The sequence below is a fragment of the Amorphotheca resinae genome, assembly GCF_003019875.1.
Source record: "Amorphotheca resinae ATCC 22711 unplaced genomic scaffold M430scaffold_1, whole genome shotgun sequence".
NCBI classification, from domain to species: domain Eukaryota; kingdom Fungi; phylum Ascomycota; class Leotiomycetes; order Helotiales; family Amorphothecaceae; genus Amorphotheca; species Amorphotheca resinae.
In genome coordinates, this window is record NW_020194471.1 from 3,705,850 (window position 1) to 3,723,948 (window position 18,099).

Sequence of the window (18,099 nt, forward strand, 5' to 3'; positions counted from 1 at the left end):
TGATTTAGAAGTTTCAAGTTGCGCAGAATGGGGGAAGACTAGGAAAAGGGGGGATATCGCGCTAATTCCCAAGTGTTTAGCCTTATTTCAATCAACCCCCCCTGATTTACTTGACTTCCTAATATCCAAATCAACTAACCAGTTCTGGCATTTTTCGGACATATGAATTAACATTCTCTAGATATTCTAATCCCCGATCTTACTGTGTGTATGTACATACCGTAGGTACTGTGTATACAAGGATGTGCATATAGGCTATTACTCTGTAGGGGTTCGTCGGTCCCCGGAATTAGCTTAGTCAGCCGTTGGCCCCACTATGGACTTCAATGCCTATTTGAACCCAAGCTCCTTTCTACCGAGCAGCTACTGTACCATGTATATCATCATCCTTATCAACTCCGGATCTCAGCGCACCCATTATCAAATACCTCAGTTCTGTAACATGGTGTTTCTCCAGATCATCCAGTGGTGATGATGCATATGTTGCGATAAGAGATGGCCGAAGATAAGCCCACCCTATCTCCCCCGCAGTGCGACCCCCATTATCTTCGGCCATGGCTCCGGAGATCCCTTACTGCGTACTACTGTAAGGTATGTACTCTGGGATGGGCACACGGTTGGGCACATCCAGGGGTACGTCCCCGTATCAATAACCCCGCCTGTCATAGGTACAGTACAGTTACCTTCCTCCGTACTTCGGCAGGTTGAGCAAGGATCTCCTCAAAGATGGGAAACCTGCCACTTTCAAAGTTTCAATATGTTGCCCCTCTTTCCACCCACCTACCTTGGCGGAGATAGTCTCAAGGCGAGCCACAAAATAAGGGCGAGGAATTCATCTCTGCCTTGAAGTCTGAACTCTCTCTTTGCACCGAGGTAGTGCTTATAGCTCCTGACTTTCAAGTGTTCTCATCGTTGCTGCCATCATGGCATACACTTTCTCTCATGTCAAGAAGGTGCTCGTGGCCAATCGAGGCGAGATTGCGGTGAGGTGTATAAGAGCATGTGCTGCAGCTGGAATCAAGAGCGTGTCCGTCTACACGGAGAGTGATAGCACTTCTGACCATGTCAGCCTGGCTGATGAGGCTGTGTTGCTGTCAGGCCAAAACGTGAATGGATATCTCAATGTGTACTGCAGTCCCTTTCAATCCCCTCAATCATCACCATGACTGATTGGGCATAACAGTGAGAATCTATTGCAGATATGCCGGGATCACGAAGTAGACGCCGTCATTCCAGGATACGGGTTTCTCAGTGAAGATGTTAACTTTGCTAAAAAAGTGCAAGAGGCTGGAATGATTTTTGTAGGACCTTCTTCGGAATCTATACTGGAGATGGGTCAAAAGCATCGTGCTCGTGCGCTGGCAGTGGCTGCGGGTGTACCAGTTGTACCTGGGACGCCCTTGCTCACATCAGAAGAAGAAGCCATCACAGCGGCAACGAATCTGGGATTTCCCGTAGGCGCCACTTTTGATTCCATGTCCATGTATACTAAGTGATGCTTACAGGTTATGCTCAAAGCGACTGGAGGCGGTGGCGGTATGGGTCTCGAGGTCTGCTATGCAGTCACGGATATCAAGGCCGCATTTGCAAAGGTCAAAGGGCGGGGAGACTCTCTGTTTGGAAACACAGGTGTCTTCATGGAGAGGTACTACCCATCTAGTCGACATGTGGAAGTTCAAGTTTTCGGAAACGGGGTCGAAGTCATACACTTCGGAGAAAGAGAGTGTAGCATTCAACGGCGGCATCAAAAGGTGTGTGCATCTACTTCTGCTAGAATGGAGTTCATGCTGACTTTATGACTAGGTGATTGAGGAGTGCCCAAGTCCATATGTTCATAAACGACCTGAAATGCGCAAAAGGCTTACCCAATGTGCTATTGCGTATGCTTCCGAGCTTAAATACAAGTCCGCGGGGACTGTCGAATTCCTAGTCGATGATATATCTGGCGACTTTTTCTTTCTGGAGATGAACACCAGATTGCAGGTAGAACATGGTATTACAGAGCTTTGCTACGATGTTGACCTGGTATCTCTGATGCTTCGACAAGCGGATTATGAAAAGTCTGGCGCAATCGGTATTCCGACCGACTACTTGAAAAGTATACAGAAAGATGGACCAAACGGTGCGGCAATTGAGGTTCGAGTATACGCTGAAGTCCCGTACAGGAATTTTGCTCCAAGTCCTGGATTACTACAAGCTGTAGAATGGCCAAAAGGCGAGGGTATTCGAGTTGATACTTGGGTAAGAACTGGACAGCGTGTGGCGCCATACTATGATCCTTTGTTGGCGAAAGTCATGGTCCATGCGGAAAATCGAGAGGCTGCGATGCCAAAGATGCTCAAGACGTTGTCAGACTGCCTGTTGCAAGGACCAGCAACCAATCTACACTATCTTAGTGCAGTGATTGCCTCTGATGGTTTCCAGAAAGGAGAAACTCTGACAAATTATCTCTCAACCAAATTTCAGTACAAGCCTGCTGCTTTTGATGTGCTGGAACCGGGTGCATTTACAACGGTGCAAGATTATCCAGCGCGGGCAACCAGTGGACATGGTATCCCTATCGGAGGTCCGATGGATAATATTAGTGCCAGAATTGCGAATATTCTGGTGGGAAATCCTCCTGGCCTGGAAACGCTCGAAATCACGGTATCTGGCCCGGAACTGCTGTTCACTGCATCAGCCGTGTTTGCAGTTTGTGGTGCACCTATGCAGGTTACCATTGATGGAGTTGAAAAGCCAATGTGGTCAAGGCTTATTATAAAAGCTGGTCAAAAGCTCAAGATTGGTGCTGCAAAGAAGGGTGGCTGCAGGAACTATCTTGCAATCAAAGGTGGATTTCCAGATGTTCCGGTATATCTCGGTTCAAAATCAGCAACGCCGAGTCTTAAGTATGGGGGTACTCAGGGTCGGCAACTTCAGACCAGTGATTATATTGCACTTGCGGAGGAGACGGAGATGTGGGCAGCGGAAGCTACGGAATACACTCTACCGGCATCATGCATTCCCAGTTTCGATATAACCGAAGTTTATGTCTTGCACGGGCCATATGACGACGACACCACCATGACTGCAAAAGATCGCGAAATGCTGTACAACACTGCTTGGAGGATTGGTCACAACTCTAATCGTACTGGTATTCGACTGGTTGGCCCAATCCCCGAATGGGCCAGGAAGGATGGAGGTGATGGCGGTGCTCACCCCTCCAACGTCTTTGACTATGGTTACCCTCTCGGTGGAGTCAACTGGGGTGGTGATTCTCCTGTTGTCTTTTCTATGGACAGTCCTAATTTAGGTGGTCTTATCTGCTCAAGTACGGTCATTTCTGCAGATTTATGGCGGATGGGTCAGCTTAAACCTGGAGAACATGTTCGCCTCAAACCCACGACATATGATAATTCGCTCGTGTTAGCGAAACGAGTGGAGAGTTTCGTTGACCAGATCCAAAAGCTGGTTGATGGCAAGTCAGGTGATGTTCCAGTCTTGGACTTGGTACTGCCTCCGGGTGAGATTGGTGCGATCTTGAAGAAGGTTGAGGAAAATGGAAGTATGAGGCCAGAAGTCAAGTATCGACAGGTAATGCCTCTCACACTGATTGTGATTATGAATATGGCTGACGAATTTGCAGGGAGGAGACTCCTACCTGATTGTTGAATTTGGGAAACAGAAAGCGGATATAGCAATAACTTGCCGGATACGATTACTGATACAGAAACTTGAGGCTCTCAAGATCCCTGGAATGGTCATGAACCCTTCAATTCTTGGTGCGTAGCTTCTATTCGCCCTGACTTGTGTATACTTACAAGAGGAATAGGTGTAACAATACAGTTCAACTCGGAGGTCATCACACAACATCAGCTACTGAAGACGGTTGATGAGCTGGAATCCGCAATCGAACCAACTTTAGAAGTCACTCTCCCAGTCAGGAGCGTATCCCTTCCTATCGTGTTAGATCACCCAGCAATTACCGAAAGCATAGACAGATATATGGGAACCATTCGCTCCAAAGCCAGCTATCTACCCGACAATGTCGAGTACGTTCGTAAAGTCAACGGTTTCGCAACGCGACGAGAAGCCTTCGAAAGAGTGCTGCAATCGAGATTCCTTGTCGTCTCGGTAGGCTTCCTAATTGGTACCCCGATTCTGTTCCCTCTGAACCCTATGAGCCAAATAACGGCGCAGAAGTTCAACCCAACTAGAATCTCGACCCCAGGTGGTACCGTTGGCCTAGGAGGATCGCTGCTTGCTCTATACCCGATTGAACAACCAGGTGGCTTTATGATGCTCGGAAGAACCCTGGAGACCTGGGACACATTCGGTACCAAGCCAGGATTTAGTCCCACAAACCCGTGGCTCTGGGAGCCATTTAATATGATTACTTTCCACGAAGTGTCAGTTGACGAGTACAATAAACTCGAAGCCGATTTTATTGCTGGACGATATCAATGGAAGGAAAGTGAGGATATTTTCAATCTGCAAGAGGTCTATAACACATTCGAATCGGCTAAGACGGATCCCAAATTCCTCGAATTTAAAGAGAAGCAGAAACAAGGTGTCGAGGAACAACTCTCCATCGAACACAAGCTATACGCCGAGTGGACAGCCGGTATCGAGGCTGCAAAAGCCAGCGAAGCAGAACGACTCCAAGAGATCCTAAAACTGAATCCCAATCCCATCAATATCGATTCACCGATCGATGCCAATGTCTGGAAGGTCGAAGTGAAGGTCGGGGATGTGTTGAAGAAGGGCCAGGTCGTGGTCATTCTGGAGGCTATGAAGATGGAGATTAATGTCCTGGTTCCGGATGATGCGGTGGGTAGCACGGTCCAGGCTATTGCGAGTAATCCGGGGAGCACAGTCGCTCCGGGGAGCTTACTGGTAGTTGCGAAGGGAAAGCAGCCTGATTCGAAAAGTGAATAGTAATCTTCGATGAATTTGAATAAAATCACTCTTTAACAAAGGTATTGACGCTTTGAGAACAAACCTTGAAGTGGAGCAAACACTCCCCCAGAATGATACCATTGTCTCCGGAGCCGTACCCGATATGCAGGTATTGCGTGCTTCCGAGAAAAATCAGGGGGAGGGGCAATTCAGGCCTAAACCAGGAATGATCGGCTCTCCACGCCAGGGATATATACAAAACTTGAACCCCTCCAATCATGAAAATAAGGACTTCTTTATGGTATTTTCATGTCTTTGGTTTTGTCCTCTTTTTGAATTGTTTGACGATATCTCGATATTTAAAACTTCAGACCAATTATGGCACTTGAAGCAGGGCTATTAACCCCGCCAAGTGGCGGTGTAGGGTCAATTGAAGAAGCAAACGTAACTCTGGACGAGTCCTCGCCATTGTTGTTGCCAGCGTCAAACAGCAATGGGCTTCTAAGCACAAGTGAGGACGGTGATGATACGCAAGAGACATGGTCACCCGAATCCCTTGGGCCCGGCTTCATCTGGATCGAAACGGGTACTTCTCCCCCGCAACTCCTCAACCCAAGTCCCTCCTAACCTATTCACAGCCATCTTCTGCAACGTCTTCCTCTCTGGCTTCGACGGCACGATCACGGCTTCGACCTACGCAGTCATCGGGTCAGATTTCAACGCTGCCAACACCATCAGCTGGCTGACCACCGCATATCTCATAACTACGACAGCCTTCCAACCGCTCTACGGCCGCTTTTCCGACATCTTAGGCCGCCGCGCCATGTTCTTCACCGCCACCATCACGTTCCTGCTGGGCTGCCTAGGCTGTGGGTTCGCGCCCAACATCCTATTTCTGAACCTGATGCGCGGGCTCACGGGCCTGGGAGGCGGCGGGTTGGTCACGATGGCGACGATCATCAATTCGGATATCATCCCGTTAAGGAACAGGGGCATGTATCAAGCGGTGCAGAATGGTCTGCATGGGTTCGGGGCGATCTGTGGTGCAAGTATGGGAGGCTTCGTTGCGGATACGATTGGTTGGCGATGGTGTTTCCTCTGCCAAGTGCCGATTTCTCTGGCGGGGTTGATCGTGGCATATTTCGTGATCCAGGATCCTCCTGAAGGCGTCGAGCTCAATGGGGGTGCGAAGAAGGGGTCGCTGTGGCGACAGATCGATCTCACCGGTGCGGTATTGCTGGTTCTGGGACTTTCGGCTCAGCTGGCTGCGCTCAGCCTGGGGGGAAACAAGTATCCCTGGTCCGACATCCGTGTCATAGTCTGCCTGATCGCTAGTGTTCTCATCTTGGGAATCTTCGTGTTGGTGGAGCTTCGAACGAGAGCTCTGCCCGTGATGCCGATGTATATGCTGAAGGGACGAGCAACCATCTCGAACATGATCAGCAATGTGCTCGTCGGGATGTCTAGCTATGCTGTATGCATCGTCCCTGAACTTCAAGCCCTTTGCTAACAAGGTAAATAGTTCCTGTTTATGATACCCCTGTTCTTCCAGGTGGTGCTCCTGGATTCAGCATCGAAAGCGGGCGTTCGACTCATCATCCCCTCTATGGCGACCCCTATCGGCGGCCTCATCGCAGGTTTCCTGATGTCGCGGTGGGGAATGCTGGGCCATCTCGTCCGGCTTGGCTGCTTTCTCATGATGTTTGGAAACGGGCTCGTCGCATCGCTGAAATACCACGATGCGTCATGGAAATACGTCGCATATCTCTTCCCCGCCAATATCGGCCAAGGAATTGTATACCCCAGTATCCTGTTCACGAACATTGCCGCTTTTGAACAGTCTCGTACGTATCTTTTTTTATTTCCAGAGATGGGAGAATTCGAGATAGATAGATGCTGAGTTTTCTGTTTCTGTAGAGCAGGCTGTCTCCACTTCAATGGTGTATCTCTTCCGCTCCATGGGAACCGTCTGGGGCGTTGCGGCCGCATCCACCATCACGCAGAATCTCCTATCTTCCCGACTGCCACGTGCATTGTGCGGAATACCAGACAAAGAGAAAGTGATCCTCCTTTCCTATGCCCCCTCTCATCTTCTCATTCCTCATCTCCAATCCAACGGAGACGAGTAAAAAAAATATTCTACAAGTTAATTCAAGAAGTCCAGCAAGCTAACACTTTCATATAAAAACAAGATCATATCCGCGATCCGTCATTCTGTCGCCGTGCTGCATGACCTCGAGCCCGAGGTCCAGGATATCGCCCGCAGAGTGTATTTCGAGGCCCTGAGGTATACCTTCCTAGCGAGCACCGCTTGGGCAGCCATAGCTTTGTTCGCAGCCTTCTTTGCTAGGGGCCAGAGGCTAGACCGCAAATAAGCTGCAGCATCGAAACCCGAGTTCGGAAAGGAGCTGTATGTAGTGTGAAGAGGATGGTCTCTGGGAGGGGCTCAAGATTGGACTGGACCGAATAGGTATAAATAAGATTGGCTCTGATATCGTCATATCTCTGAGCCTTTTTTTTCGACGTCTTGGTGTATACTTCTGAAGAAGTCTAAGTAGATTATACTGGGAGATAGGGTTTAATGATAGAATGGATGGTTTTGCAGGAATAGATAAGATAAGAGCCGTACTTCTTGAAACCCGGAATCCATCCATCTTGGTGGTGGGCCTTTCCCTGCGAATAATCGTCAATAACTCGTTCGATCTCATCCACGAATCAACTCTCTATCCTCCGTAAATGAAACATATGACGAAAACATAGCACTTCTATGTGTGATATTAGCTAGGATCATTTGCAAAATGCTCCTGTACCGGTATCCTGCCCCGCCTTGTAAGGGTGTATATGCCGGCGAATTAAGCGCCAACAAGCGCGGCGCGGCGTAACCTTAGGCCGGCTGCCGAGAGGTTAAAAGCACAACCGACTTCGGTTATAGTCCCAGCGCGTACGATCCGCGCGTACAATCGCGTCTCACAGGACTTGCTTCATCAAACTTCTTCTCCCTTCACAGTCACATGTGGTTGAGGTGTAAAAGCAAGGCTGCAATGTCAGACAACAACATCTTCACAGTGAAGTCACATGTGGTTGAGGTGAAAAGACAAAATTCGATTAAGTGGCGATGGCTGGATTCGCTCCTCCACCTATCTAAAACGAAATTACACCAAGAATCAAACTCCCCGTCGCATACTCGTCTAAGGTATCTTTCAAATTCCCACCCGTTCCGGTACCAACATGTACCAAAAAAGTACCAAGGAGTACCAAAAAGCACCAAAAAGCACCTCCCGCCAAGTACTTCACTGTCCCTGTCCTATGTCCTGATCTTATTAGCCCCCCGCGCATCCAGCCATGGGTGTGTTTTACCTAGCCGGAATGTTATCTGACAGCAGAATTTGGCCTGCCCTTTGGCCCGCTACCGATTGGGACAGTCTCCTCTCTCTAATACTCTCGTCAATTGTCTCTGCCAATCCAGCCCCTGTCTTTGCTCCGGGCCCTCTCCTTTCAGGTTCTCTCATTCCCGGCAGTTCTTCTTTTTCTCTTGATCTGTCACGCTCCTGATCCATCCACGACTTTCTTCGCTCAATGCGGGGGCCTACCTCGTTCTCACCCTCTTCTTCACTGTCGAAGCCCGAATGGATCACATCGTGTCCTTCCTTATCCTTCCCTGCCTCAAACAAGCTCAGAATACTCCCTCTTCTCCGCCTGCGACGCGACTCACGCGAGCGCGAGCCACCCGAGGAGTTGGTCACCGACCGCCTGAGATCGTGAGCATGGTCCTCATGGTCGTCCCCCGAGTACAGCATGTCGCGGCCTTCCTTGTCTAAGCCGTGGTTGAACATGCTCAGGATGCTCCCGCGGCGCGAGCCACGGCTACGGCTGCGCGAGTCCGTCGGACTTGTCTTTTGCACGGACGGGTATTGGTCGATCTTCTGCCACTGCGACGAGCGGCGCCGCTCACGGTTCGCCCAGCTGTCTCGCTCGTGTGTGGTCTTTGTCCAGTCTTCGTACGGGTCCTCGTCGAAGAAGACTTCGTTGGAGGCGATGCTTGGGTCATAAACGCCTGTGGGTATTAGTACCGTTGCCTTGGAGAAGGGGGTTGTGGGGGGTTGAACGTACGGTTGAAGGGCTCCCGGAATTGGATTCTCGGACTACGACTACCCTCACTAACGCCGCTAATTCGTGGGGTCATGGTAGCAGCATCTGCGGTGGATCCACGAGATTGAACCCTTGAAGCCTCAACGTTCGAAGCCTCAGCATTCGATGAAGTTGTGGCAGGAGCCAGGACGTAGGGGTCCCGAGACCCTCTTGGGCTTTCAACGCTGGACGAGGCCGTACCAGCTCCCTCAGAGGGCTCACGAAACTGGATCCTGGAGCCTCCCTCGGTGCCGTACAAGGTTGTGGGAGCGCCAATGATGTAGGGCTCGTTGCGGGGGAGAGGTCCCGCGCTGTATGAAGCAGTGGCAGCCATGATGAACGCCTGTGTTGGATACAAGCAGTTGAATCAGGTTGGACTGTTGTTTGATATGTTTCTTTTGTCGTTCAGTGTGTTCTCGTCTCGTCTTGTTCAAAGATTAAGAGGAGAGTGGTTGTTTCTTTTGATTCTGGTCAATCATCTGATAACCATCTGGGAATATCCCGCCCCTTATATACCCCTTCTCTCCTCCCTCTCGCCATTCCAGGGTCCACCCGCGCAGACCACAGCCTCCCTACCCCGCACAGATCTGGACCCTGGGCCGACGTCATATCCTCCTCGTCGCTCCTCCCATCGCTCCTCTCATCGCCTCCCTATCGCCCCCCTTTTCCCACAAGCCGCTCCACACTCCACCCCCCACCCAATCAGCACGCCCCAGACCCCCACTACCCCAAGCCTCCGTCTGCTCATCCTGACGTCCTTTCTCCATCTCGCCTCTCTCGATGTACTCATACAACCGTGGCGACCAAGATCGCCCGCATCCGCGTCTGTATCTATACATCACCCGCCCCACCCGCTCCGCTGCTGATTCGCTAGCCTTCCAAGGCGTGAGGCTATCATCGGTAGCCGAGAAGCTGCGGCGAACCGGTGGGGCAGTTAGCGGCTTGGGGCGTGCGCGCTGATGTTATGCGCGATCATGTGATACGGTCATTGGATGCGAGGGGAGAGCTGCTGTTGGACGAGAAGAAGCGATCGGTGATTTTGATAGTATGGTTACCTTAGTCATTTACCTTGGGTACCTTATATTTGAGGGATTGGGTGGATTAATTATCGGAGCGTTTGGATTAATTATCAGTTCGGTTGGATTGGTCATGTGTATAAAGAGAAAACTGAATGTCTTACAATCTTATCAATTTCTCATCATCGTGAACAATTACAAATCTATCCTATCCTGTCCTATGCTCTAGAACAAGTCCCTTGATTATCAAAATTAGAAATCAAAAAGATTCTATGTCCCCTTCCCCCAACCCACCCCACCCAGCATCCACCCCACCTCGCTAAGTCTAATCTAATCACCCAAAATAAGCACTTTGACCACCAATCAAACACCCCCCTCCAAAAAATGTCGAGTTGCCAGAGTGGTTAATGGGTATGACTCGAATATTTCCCCCCCTTCCCGGGAAATCCATCAGATATCATATGACTTCGGTCGCGCAGGTTCAAATCCTGCACTCGACGATTCCCCTTTTTTTCCCCCTTTTTTCTTTTTTTTTCTTTTTTTTAAAAAAATTGGAGGGGAGGGAGGTTATTTTGCCGCTTGAGAAATAAATAGCGAGGAATTAGAAGAGTCGAGTTGCCAGAGTGGTTAATGGGTATGACTCGAATTTTTCAATCTCCTACTAAGGTAGGAGATTGGGATAATAAACTCACACCCAGCCAGCAGCCCCCCACCCAAAAGAAAAAAAAGAAATCCCCAAGCCAAAAGACAAAAAAGTAATTGAAAGAAAAAAAAAAAAAAAAAAAGGAAAACGTCGTCGAGTGCAGGATTTGAACCTGCGCGACCGAAGTCATATGATATCCAATATTGAGTTGTGCGAGGGAAGGGGGAGGAAGGAAAAGAAGGGGAGCGGGGGTGGTAGGTATATCCTCAAACACAGGGAAAGAAAATTCCAATTCCAAATTCCAATTCCAAACCCGATCAAATATAAAATCAAAAAAATAATCAAAGCAATAGATTACGCAGTAAGGCACCTATATACAACATTAAAATCAAGCAAATAAATAATTCCCAACCAAGGCTTGATTACCTTATTCAGGTCTCCATCTTTCCCCCCTTCCCCCCCGCTCCCCCTCCTCCTTCTTTTTCTCCTTCCCTAAAGTAAGGTAGGTACACGGCACTATCTTATCTTTGTCCTCACAGTCCTGACTCCTCAGGGTCCTTACAGGTCCTCACAGGTCCTCACGGTCTTTGCTTCCTTCCTTACTATACACTACCTAACCTTATCTATCTATACATAACCAAGATCCAACTACCTTGAATAATACTCATTAAATAAACCCAAGGAAGGAAGGATATAAAGAACCAAAAATATTATTTGTATACCTGACTATCAACACCCACTTCTCCTTTCCTACTTTCCTGAATACAGGCCCTTTGTACAGAAAGTAATTATGAGGATGATGATGATGATGATGATGAGAAGAATATAGGAGGAGAAGGAGGAGGAGGGAGGGAAAGGGAGGAGAGAGAGGTAAGGGAAGGAAAGGTGGCGAGCTGAGATAGGCGCTCTGGTTATTATAGTTATGTTATTACATGTAGGTATGCATAGATAGCTAGATAGGTAAGTAGGTGGGCGGGATATATGGTGCGGCTTCAATGGAAGGTTGAGAGGTAAGAGATACAGAGAGAGGGGGGATGGAAAAGGGGGGCTCAGGACCTTCTGATATTAAAACAAAGGGGGAAGGGGTAGTATATCACCACATCTCGATCCCCCTCATCCCTACTAGCTTAGATGTTTTCAACGATCGACGATCGGTCAATACACATAGAATAAAATTCATAGGATAAAATTCCTATTATCTCTAGGTAGGAAATCTACCTCCACTCTTGTATCCCATCATCCATCCATCCTTCAATGAATCAAGCTTCTCGAGCGGATGGATGAAACGCCATCCTGCCTGATCCGTCCGACCTTGTGGAACTCCATGTTATATATCCGCAGGTTTGCTTGTTGTTCGTAGGCTGTTGCGGATTATTGCCTATCCCATACCATACCATTCCATTCTCCATTCACGAAGAATAAGAAATCATCATCCTATCCCAAGATGTTCCATCCCATCCCTAAACACCACGTCAGCCATCCTCTCAACGAACTCTTACCAGAACAACCCCACCCCACCACCCATATACACAGACACACACACAAGAAACAGGAAAAAACTCACCATCCAACAAATTCCCAAACCACAAACTTCCCCCAACTCAAGTGAGGAAGAGAGAAGAAAGAGAGAGCCTAGACATGACTCGGTCCAGGGAAAGGCCCGCGGGTACCGATCTGTTTCAGCACGCGTGGCATCTTGGTCCTTCGGCCTAGGAGGGCGATGACGGGCACGAGGGGTGCGCCGAGACGCAGCTGGCCCCAGCAGAAAGTTAGGAGGCCGAAGTTACCGGCTGTCAGGGCTGCGTAGAAGACTGGGATTAGGGGCGACATTTTGCTTTCTTTGATGAAGAGTGTCGGTGAAGACGATCGATCTGAAGATCTGCGAGAGGTTGTTTGTTTGGTTGTTTGCTTTGTACGACTCGAATCAGATACGAGTCGTCGATGATGATGATAATAATGTAGATTGATATTCGAAGCTCGATGCTAAAAAGATCCTGATGGATATTCTCACATCGTCAATGGAATAATTCTTGACAAGAAGAAGAAAACGAGAGAAGACTCTCTCTCCAGCGGGATCCTCGGGCTCCTTTAAAGGACTCCCTATCGGTTCCAGGTTCAGGGGGGCGGTGGTGTGGTCTGACCCCGCACGCCTCTTTCCCCGCGTTTTCCAATCACCCCACAGCGCTTACCTCACGTGCATCTCGCCATCTCATCCTCGTTGGTCTGTGGACGGTGGCTGAGAATCACTCAGAATCAACTGAATCAACAGAATCTGGTTCCCTTGGATCATCGGCCTGCGCAACACGTGATTTACAGCTCATTGATGCACGTCACAATCCCACAATATGTGCGCGATGGTTGGAGGAGGATAACGTATGAAGATGCCATGGAACGGTACATGAAGACGTAGAGCTCCCATGAATTGCGCAGAACAGTGCCCCGACCGGATTCAGTCCCACGTCGCTTTGCCTAATAGACTGAACGTCTCCCATCGCATGCCCGCTGCTTCCCATTCCCGCCCATCGATGGCGACCGTGCGGTTCCATCCCCTGATCAGGGCGCGCCAGTAGCAGGCGTCTGCAGCCTCGCTCAGATAGCCTCCGCCAACCATGAGCTCTCGTTGCGCGGTCGCGATGCCCATCCCGATGTCTGGGTTCTGCCGTAGGTACGCGATCGTCTCTTCGAGGTCCGACCAGTCGGGCTTGACGAAGATGGTGTTTGCGAGGTGTGGCGGGTAGGAGAGCGGCCAGGTATGCTGGGTGGCGGGCAGAGGATATGCGGAGATGGGTGGAGGCCTGGGAGTGCTGGATTGATGGGCGGAGAGCAGGACGGAGGAGAAGAGCGGGCGCATCAGGTGTGTGAGGTGCAGGACGAAGGTCGGGGGCGGACTGAGAATAATTGATGCGCAGGCTTGGTGATAGGGAAGCCGTCCCGAGTAAGTTTTACCCTTTGCGCCCACATTCGGTCAGCATTCCGGATTCGAGCATGTTATAACACATACGTGAAAGATACGACCTACCTCAGCATAGATAATATACTTATACCTGCAAAACTCCTCAATACTCAACGTATTCTCGGGATCCCGACCCTGGCCCCAAGCCTGGACATCCGCCCAATCCTTCCCCTTTGTAACCTCTAGCAACTTCGGTCTTAACCCCGCCGACCACTGTGGATTAAACCATGGTGTACCTCTCCAGACTGCCTTATCAATCTTATCCGCCCAGCGTACATTCCTCTCACTCTCATCAATCCTTGCGAGGGCCTCGTCCAGCGGGCCCAGATATTCGAGCGGCCAGGACCAGGAACCGAAATGTGGCATGAGCCACGGGTTATCATCAGAGAAGTGATCATCGGAGCGCGCGAAGGACCAGCTGTTCGCTCGCGGTATATCATTGATATTGATGCTGAAGACCGTGTCTGGGAGCCGGGAGGGAGAGGTGACGATTGCGCGGTGGAGGGAGTGTAGGATAGCACCTACACGCTGGTGGGAGAATCAACACCCTCACATCATCTCCTTCGTCTCTAGAAAAAAAACTCACATGCAGAACATTATCTTGCGCAGCAGATAATATATACAGCTTTTCAATCGCGCCTCCGAATCAGTCTCTTGCGCGCCAAAAAAAGAACGAGAATTCCCCCCTCCCACAAAAACCTACCTTCCCATCCTTAACCCTCCCCTGAATCAACCCTGGTATATCACCAAACTCCCTCTTCAACTCGATGCCTCCTCTCTTAACCGCATTCTCAACCTCGCGATCCAAGCCCGGAAAGGCACGCGCGCATTGCTTCTCCGTCAGCGCCAGCGATGCGAACGTTGGCTTCCCACCACGTTCCTCCTCTGCGGGGCTCCTCCACAGCCAAAACCCAGAGAACAGGAGCGACGCTACGAGAATAAGAAAGCTAGCGGTGCGGCGGCGGGTCTTGAGAAGATGCATATCGGGAGCTGGGCGACATTCTCGTGCTGCCGGCGGACGGCGGACGAGGAGAGAGGAGAGGAGAGGTCGTGAGAAGGTTGAGGTGGGGAATGGTGCTAACTAGGGGAGGCCCGGATTGTTGATCCTGCCGCGGGTATGCTAAGCTACGGAGGATTTTGTTAGTGTGGCGCTAGCGGTTAGTGGGTTCTTGAGGCATGGTGTTGATACGCGCGCACCCTTTGTGTCTCGTGATCAGAGAGAACTTCACTCTACACTCTCTATACCCACCTTACCATGAATCATTTATATGTCTCTGTTTTCCTGTTTTCTGTTTTTCCCAAAGAAATAGTTAGGAATCTAGAAACCACCTATCTACCTATCTATCTACCACCCAGGTAGATGGGAAAAAAATCACCCTCTCCCTTCCTTCAACAAGAGGATATAAGGAAGCAAACCCCATACGAACAAAGTTCTAACAATCCAAGACGACCCCTATTGAATCAAATATAAACCTACAAAATCCGCTATGCTGTAACTACATCTCTTCAAATCCAAGTCTCCACGGACGAACGCCCGTAGTCCACTCATCAAACAACGCTTTTTGTTCATTCATGCTCGCTCGCTCGCTTGCTGTATCAAACTCATTACCACGCTTCTTCATACAAGTATAACAACGTATCCTAGTCTCTGTCCTTGCGTCCCAATCCCGCGCCGCCGGATACCAGCGGTGGATTGCGGGTATAGCCGACATACTGGCCCGGGGCGTCAGGGTTCTCGCGGAGCGAGGACCCGACCAGATCTGCCCTCGTCGGCAGGGATTTCTTGTCTTCCCCCGCCAGACCACCGCTCATAACGGGGCCCTGGGACGGTTCTATGGCTTTCATCCTGTTACTATCCCGGCGACCCGATGGGCGGTCTTTGACTTTGTCGCCCTTGCTGGGTTCGTCGGAGGTAGAATCGGATTCGGAGTGGGATTCCTTGGCGTCCCGACGGTGGTGGCGGTTGCTGTGGGATGAGGAGCGGTGGGGGTCGAGTCCGCGTTCTGCACGCTCGCGTTTGTGACGCTCATGTCTCTCACGACGGGCACGACGGCGGGCGGCGCGTTCTTCGGCCTCTTCTGCTTCTTCTCTTGCCGCTGTGAATTGTTAGCTTTGAAGAAGTAACGAAGAGAGTAATGGGTATGGAGAAAGACTCGAAGGCTTACCTCTAATCCGCTCCGTAACTTCCGCATACGCCTGTACCTCATCCCTTGACAGCACTCTAAGAACGATAACGAAATCCTCCCGCGCTTCATACCGTTCCTTCCCCGCCTCGAGGGCTTCAGGATTAACTAACTTCCTACTGATCTTAGTCCATCTCGCATCAGGCGGGACACCATCTTTCTTCGCATCCTTCAATGGCGCTACACCCTCTCTGATTGGCGCTGGATCTTCGGGGAACTTTTCCCTAGGGGCTCGTAAGATTCCCTTGACCGGGGCTTTGGTCTCAGTAGTCGTAGGAGGCGGGGTGACGATGCGGGGGATGCGAGAGTCGGATTGTAGGTCCGAGCGGACTTCCGTCAACTCGCGGGAGTCTTTGGAAATGGATTCCCTAGGGGTCCTTGTAGGGGCAGGTTGTGTGGCGGGTGGTGGGGATTCCTTGTTCAGAGCTTCTTTAAGCGCTTTCAAGTCCATAGTATCGCGGGGGTTGAAGCCAGGTCCAGATTCTCGCCGCTGTCGAGAGTGACGAGGCTGTGCTTCGTCGGAAGCCGTGGAGGGTTCGGTTTCGATTGCTGTTCCGTTGGCTGCGGTTTCAGAGAGAGGACGGCGCGATTCAGGGTCAGTCTCCCGGCCGTCACGTGAGCCATGTCGTTCGTGATGAGAGGCATGTCGTTCATCGCGGGAGCCATGGCGTTCTTTGGGGTCCCGGCTGGAAAGATCGACTATTTCCGGGGCTGGAGGAGCAGAGCGTTCTTTACTCTCGCGGGATGGTGAGTCGTCTCTGCGTCGGCGTTCTTTAGGATCACGGCCACTCGAATCGACCGCATCTCTATCGTCTCGAGGATCACGGCGTCGACGTGGCTCCTCATCGTAATCTCTCCTCCTCCTTGGCTCGTCTCGGTCATCGTGTTCATCTGGTGTATCCTTGAACGCTTTGACTCCAAGAGCTGCTCCTGCGAGACTTAGACCAGTCATGGCGGCTTCCCGACCTTTGTGATCCTTGTGATCGTCATCATGTCTGTCTTTCTCCACCCTATGCTCTGATTTCGGAAGTTCTGCCCTATCGTGTCGTTCTGAGCGCACTGGTTCAACCCTCTCCGACCGAACGCCATATCCCCTCTGCTCAACCACGTCATCGTGCCGATCATGGCGATACCTCTCATTCCGATACCGTGGCTCGTCATCCCTCACCTCGTAATAATCATCTCTCCCTGACCCTCTCCTTTCCCGATCATGGTACAAGGACACCGGTCTCCTAGACACAGAGTCGCTCCTCCTCGGGATTTCCTGGGGGATGTCCGCCCTTGGGGGTCGGATCGGGTCCATAGGCGGCGGGGCCGGCATCCTGACCTCGGGCCGCTCCCACTCGTATGGGGGTGGAGCATTCCTGATCGGAGGAATTCTATCGAATCCCCTTGTAGAAACTGGTGGTCGGTCCCTGCTATCGTACGATCTCGGCGGCAACATATCATTGTAGCTCGTAATACTACTCGGTCTGCCCCAATCGTAGCTACTGTGGCGTCCATGGTATCTGGGCGCCGTGGCCGTGTTGTTCAGATCCCACTGCACTAAATCCCGCGGTGTCGTATATCCATAACCGTCATCACCGTAGTCGGCTGTGTCTCGGACCACAGGGTTGGCATACAGAGGGCGTGTTCTAGTATACCGGCGCTCCTCTCTCGGGGCAATGTGCAGATGACCTGAATCCCGCTCTGTCGCCAGCCGATTCATATCCGCATTATCCATCGTCGCGCTGTACCTCTTGTGATGATGATGCCCATGTTTCGAGCTGGCGGGGATGGCATAGTAGTCCTCCTGGCTACTCCGATACGGATCCCTCAAGGGCGAACTCGGTCGTGCACTCCCCACATGCACAACGGGCCTATCTCTGTGTCGGTGTGGATGCCCCGTCGTTACGATCGTGGGTACCGGAGGCCGAGGAGTGCTATCGAGCGTGGATCTGCGGGCGCGACTGCTTTCTCGCACACTGCTTGCTCGAGTCACCGGGTCGGCTTTAATCTTGTACGTCGTGGTTGTGACTGGCCCGTTGGCACCGATGGAAGAAGTGCTACTCCGTGGATTGGCGATCACCTCGCGGCGCCCGGTGGGCACCACATGCATATGGTGATCGCGAACGGGCGAGGTTGAGTATTCGGGATATCCTACATCGACGGGAAGAGAGGCGCGCGCTGGGTTGTACAGCGTGGGAGAGCGCGGCCGAGAATATCTGTACCGGTCGCCCATCTTGCCCCGTATCCCAATCCTCTCGTCGCAGCTGTGTATGATCGAGACTCGAAAACGAGACTGGCTTTAGCGCCAGT

The 18,099-nt window shown here is 51.0% G+C and overlaps 6 protein-coding genes across 6 annotated transcripts; 3 read left to right on the forward strand and 3 right to left on the reverse strand.

Annotated features, from left to right (window-relative positions):
• Nucleotides 1-777: 777 nt before the first annotated feature.
• On the forward strand, nucleotides 778-4,959 carry M430DRAFT_55667 (hypothetical protein). The gene is made up of 6 exons (XM_024868551.1): nucleotides 778-1,126; nucleotides 1,184-1,454; nucleotides 1,506-1,751; nucleotides 1,804-3,573; nucleotides 3,626-3,761; nucleotides 3,812-4,959. Exons 1-6 carry the CDS (start codon nucleotides 924-926, stop codon nucleotides 4,915-4,917), a joined length of 3,732 nt encoding a protein of 1,243 aa, XP_024725840.1. The 5' UTR covers nucleotides 778-923; the 3' UTR covers nucleotides 4,918-4,959.
• Nucleotides 4,960-5,176: 217 nt separating this feature from the next.
• M430DRAFT_132674 (hypothetical protein) lies at nucleotides 5,177-7,253 on the forward strand (the record flags this gene model as incomplete). Its single annotated transcript, XM_024862261.1, has 5 exons — nucleotides 5,177-5,464; nucleotides 5,517-6,352; nucleotides 6,401-6,722; nucleotides 6,796-6,938; nucleotides 7,035-7,253. The coding sequence occupies exons 1-5, from the start codon at nucleotides 5,257-5,259 to the stop codon at nucleotides 7,251-7,253; spliced, it is 1,728 nt and encodes a 575-aa protein (XP_024725841.1). The 5' UTR covers nucleotides 5,177-5,256.
• A 637-nt stretch (nucleotides 7,254-7,890) lies between these two features.
• Nucleotides 7,891-9,475, reverse strand: M430DRAFT_165709 (hypothetical protein). The gene is made up of 4 exons (XM_024863487.1): nucleotides 8,989-9,475; nucleotides 8,469-8,932; nucleotides 8,236-8,401; nucleotides 7,891-8,189 (listed from the first exon to the last, which is right to left on the reverse strand). The coding sequence occupies exons 1-3, from the start codon at nucleotides 9,338-9,340 to the stop codon at nucleotides 8,384-8,386; spliced, it is 834 nt and encodes a 277-aa protein (XP_024725842.1). The 5' UTR covers nucleotides 9,341-9,475; the 3' UTR covers nucleotides 7,891-8,189; nucleotides 8,236-8,383.
• On the forward strand, nucleotides 8,985-9,907 carry M430DRAFT_165696 (hypothetical protein). The gene has a single exon (XM_024863485.1). It carries the CDS (start codon nucleotides 9,339-9,341, stop codon nucleotides 9,870-9,872), a length of 534 nt encoding a protein of 177 aa, XP_024725843.1. The 5' UTR covers nucleotides 8,985-9,338; the 3' UTR covers nucleotides 9,873-9,907.
• Nucleotides 9,908-13,114: 3,207 nt separating this feature from the next.
• M430DRAFT_93314 (hypothetical protein) lies at nucleotides 13,115-14,600 on the reverse strand (the record flags this gene model as incomplete). Its single annotated transcript, XM_024869770.1, has 4 exons — nucleotides 13,115-13,612; nucleotides 13,685-14,146; nucleotides 14,205-14,243; nucleotides 14,322-14,600. 4 exons carry the CDS (start codon nucleotides 14,598-14,600, stop codon nucleotides 13,115-13,117), a joined length of 1,278 nt encoding a protein of 425 aa, XP_024725844.1.
• Nucleotides 14,601-14,917: 317 nt separating this feature from the next.
• On the reverse strand, nucleotides 14,918-18,087 carry M430DRAFT_55671 (hypothetical protein). The gene is made up of 2 exons (XM_024868552.1): nucleotides 15,784-18,087; nucleotides 14,918-15,714 (listed from the first exon to the last, which is right to left on the reverse strand). Exons 1-2 carry the CDS (start codon nucleotides 18,020-18,022, stop codon nucleotides 15,260-15,262), a joined length of 2,694 nt encoding a protein of 897 aa, XP_024725845.1. The 5' UTR covers nucleotides 18,023-18,087; the 3' UTR covers nucleotides 14,918-15,259.
• Between the last annotated feature and the right edge of the window lie 12 nt (nucleotides 18,088-18,099).

Bases quoted from the DNA above. Each gene is read 5' to 3' on its own strand.
- M430DRAFT_55671 (XM_024868552.1), bottom strand. From the start codon at position 18,022: ATGGGCGACCGGTACAGATATTCTCGGCCGCGCTCTCCCACGCTGTAC. The intron at 15,715-15,783 runs GTAAGCCTTCGA...AACAATTCACAG, and splicing joins AGTTACGGAGCGGATTAGAG to CGGCAAGAGAAGAAGCAGAA.
- M430DRAFT_165696 (XM_024863485.1), top strand. From the start codon at position 9,339: ATGATGAACGCCTGTGTTGGATACAAGCAGTTGAATCAGGTTGGACTG.
- M430DRAFT_165709 (XM_024863487.1), bottom strand. From the start codon at position 9,340: ATGGCTGCCACTGCTTCATACAGCGCGGGACCTCTCCCCCGCAACGAG. The intron at 8,933-8,988 runs GTACGTTCAACC...TAATACCCACAG, and splicing joins ATTCCGGGAGCCCTTCAACC to GCGTTTATGACCCAAGCATC.
- M430DRAFT_55667 (XM_024868551.1), top strand. From the start codon at position 924: ATGGCATACACTTTCTCTCATGTCAAGAAGGTGCTCGTGGCCAATCGA. The intron at 1,752-1,803 runs GTGTGTGCATCT...CTTTATGACTAG, and splicing joins TTCAACGGCGGCATCAAAAG to GTGATTGAGGAGTGCCCAAG. The intron at 3,574-3,625 runs GTAATGCCTCTC...ACGAATTTGCAG, and splicing joins CAGAAGTCAAGTATCGACAG to GGAGGAGACTCCTACCTGAT.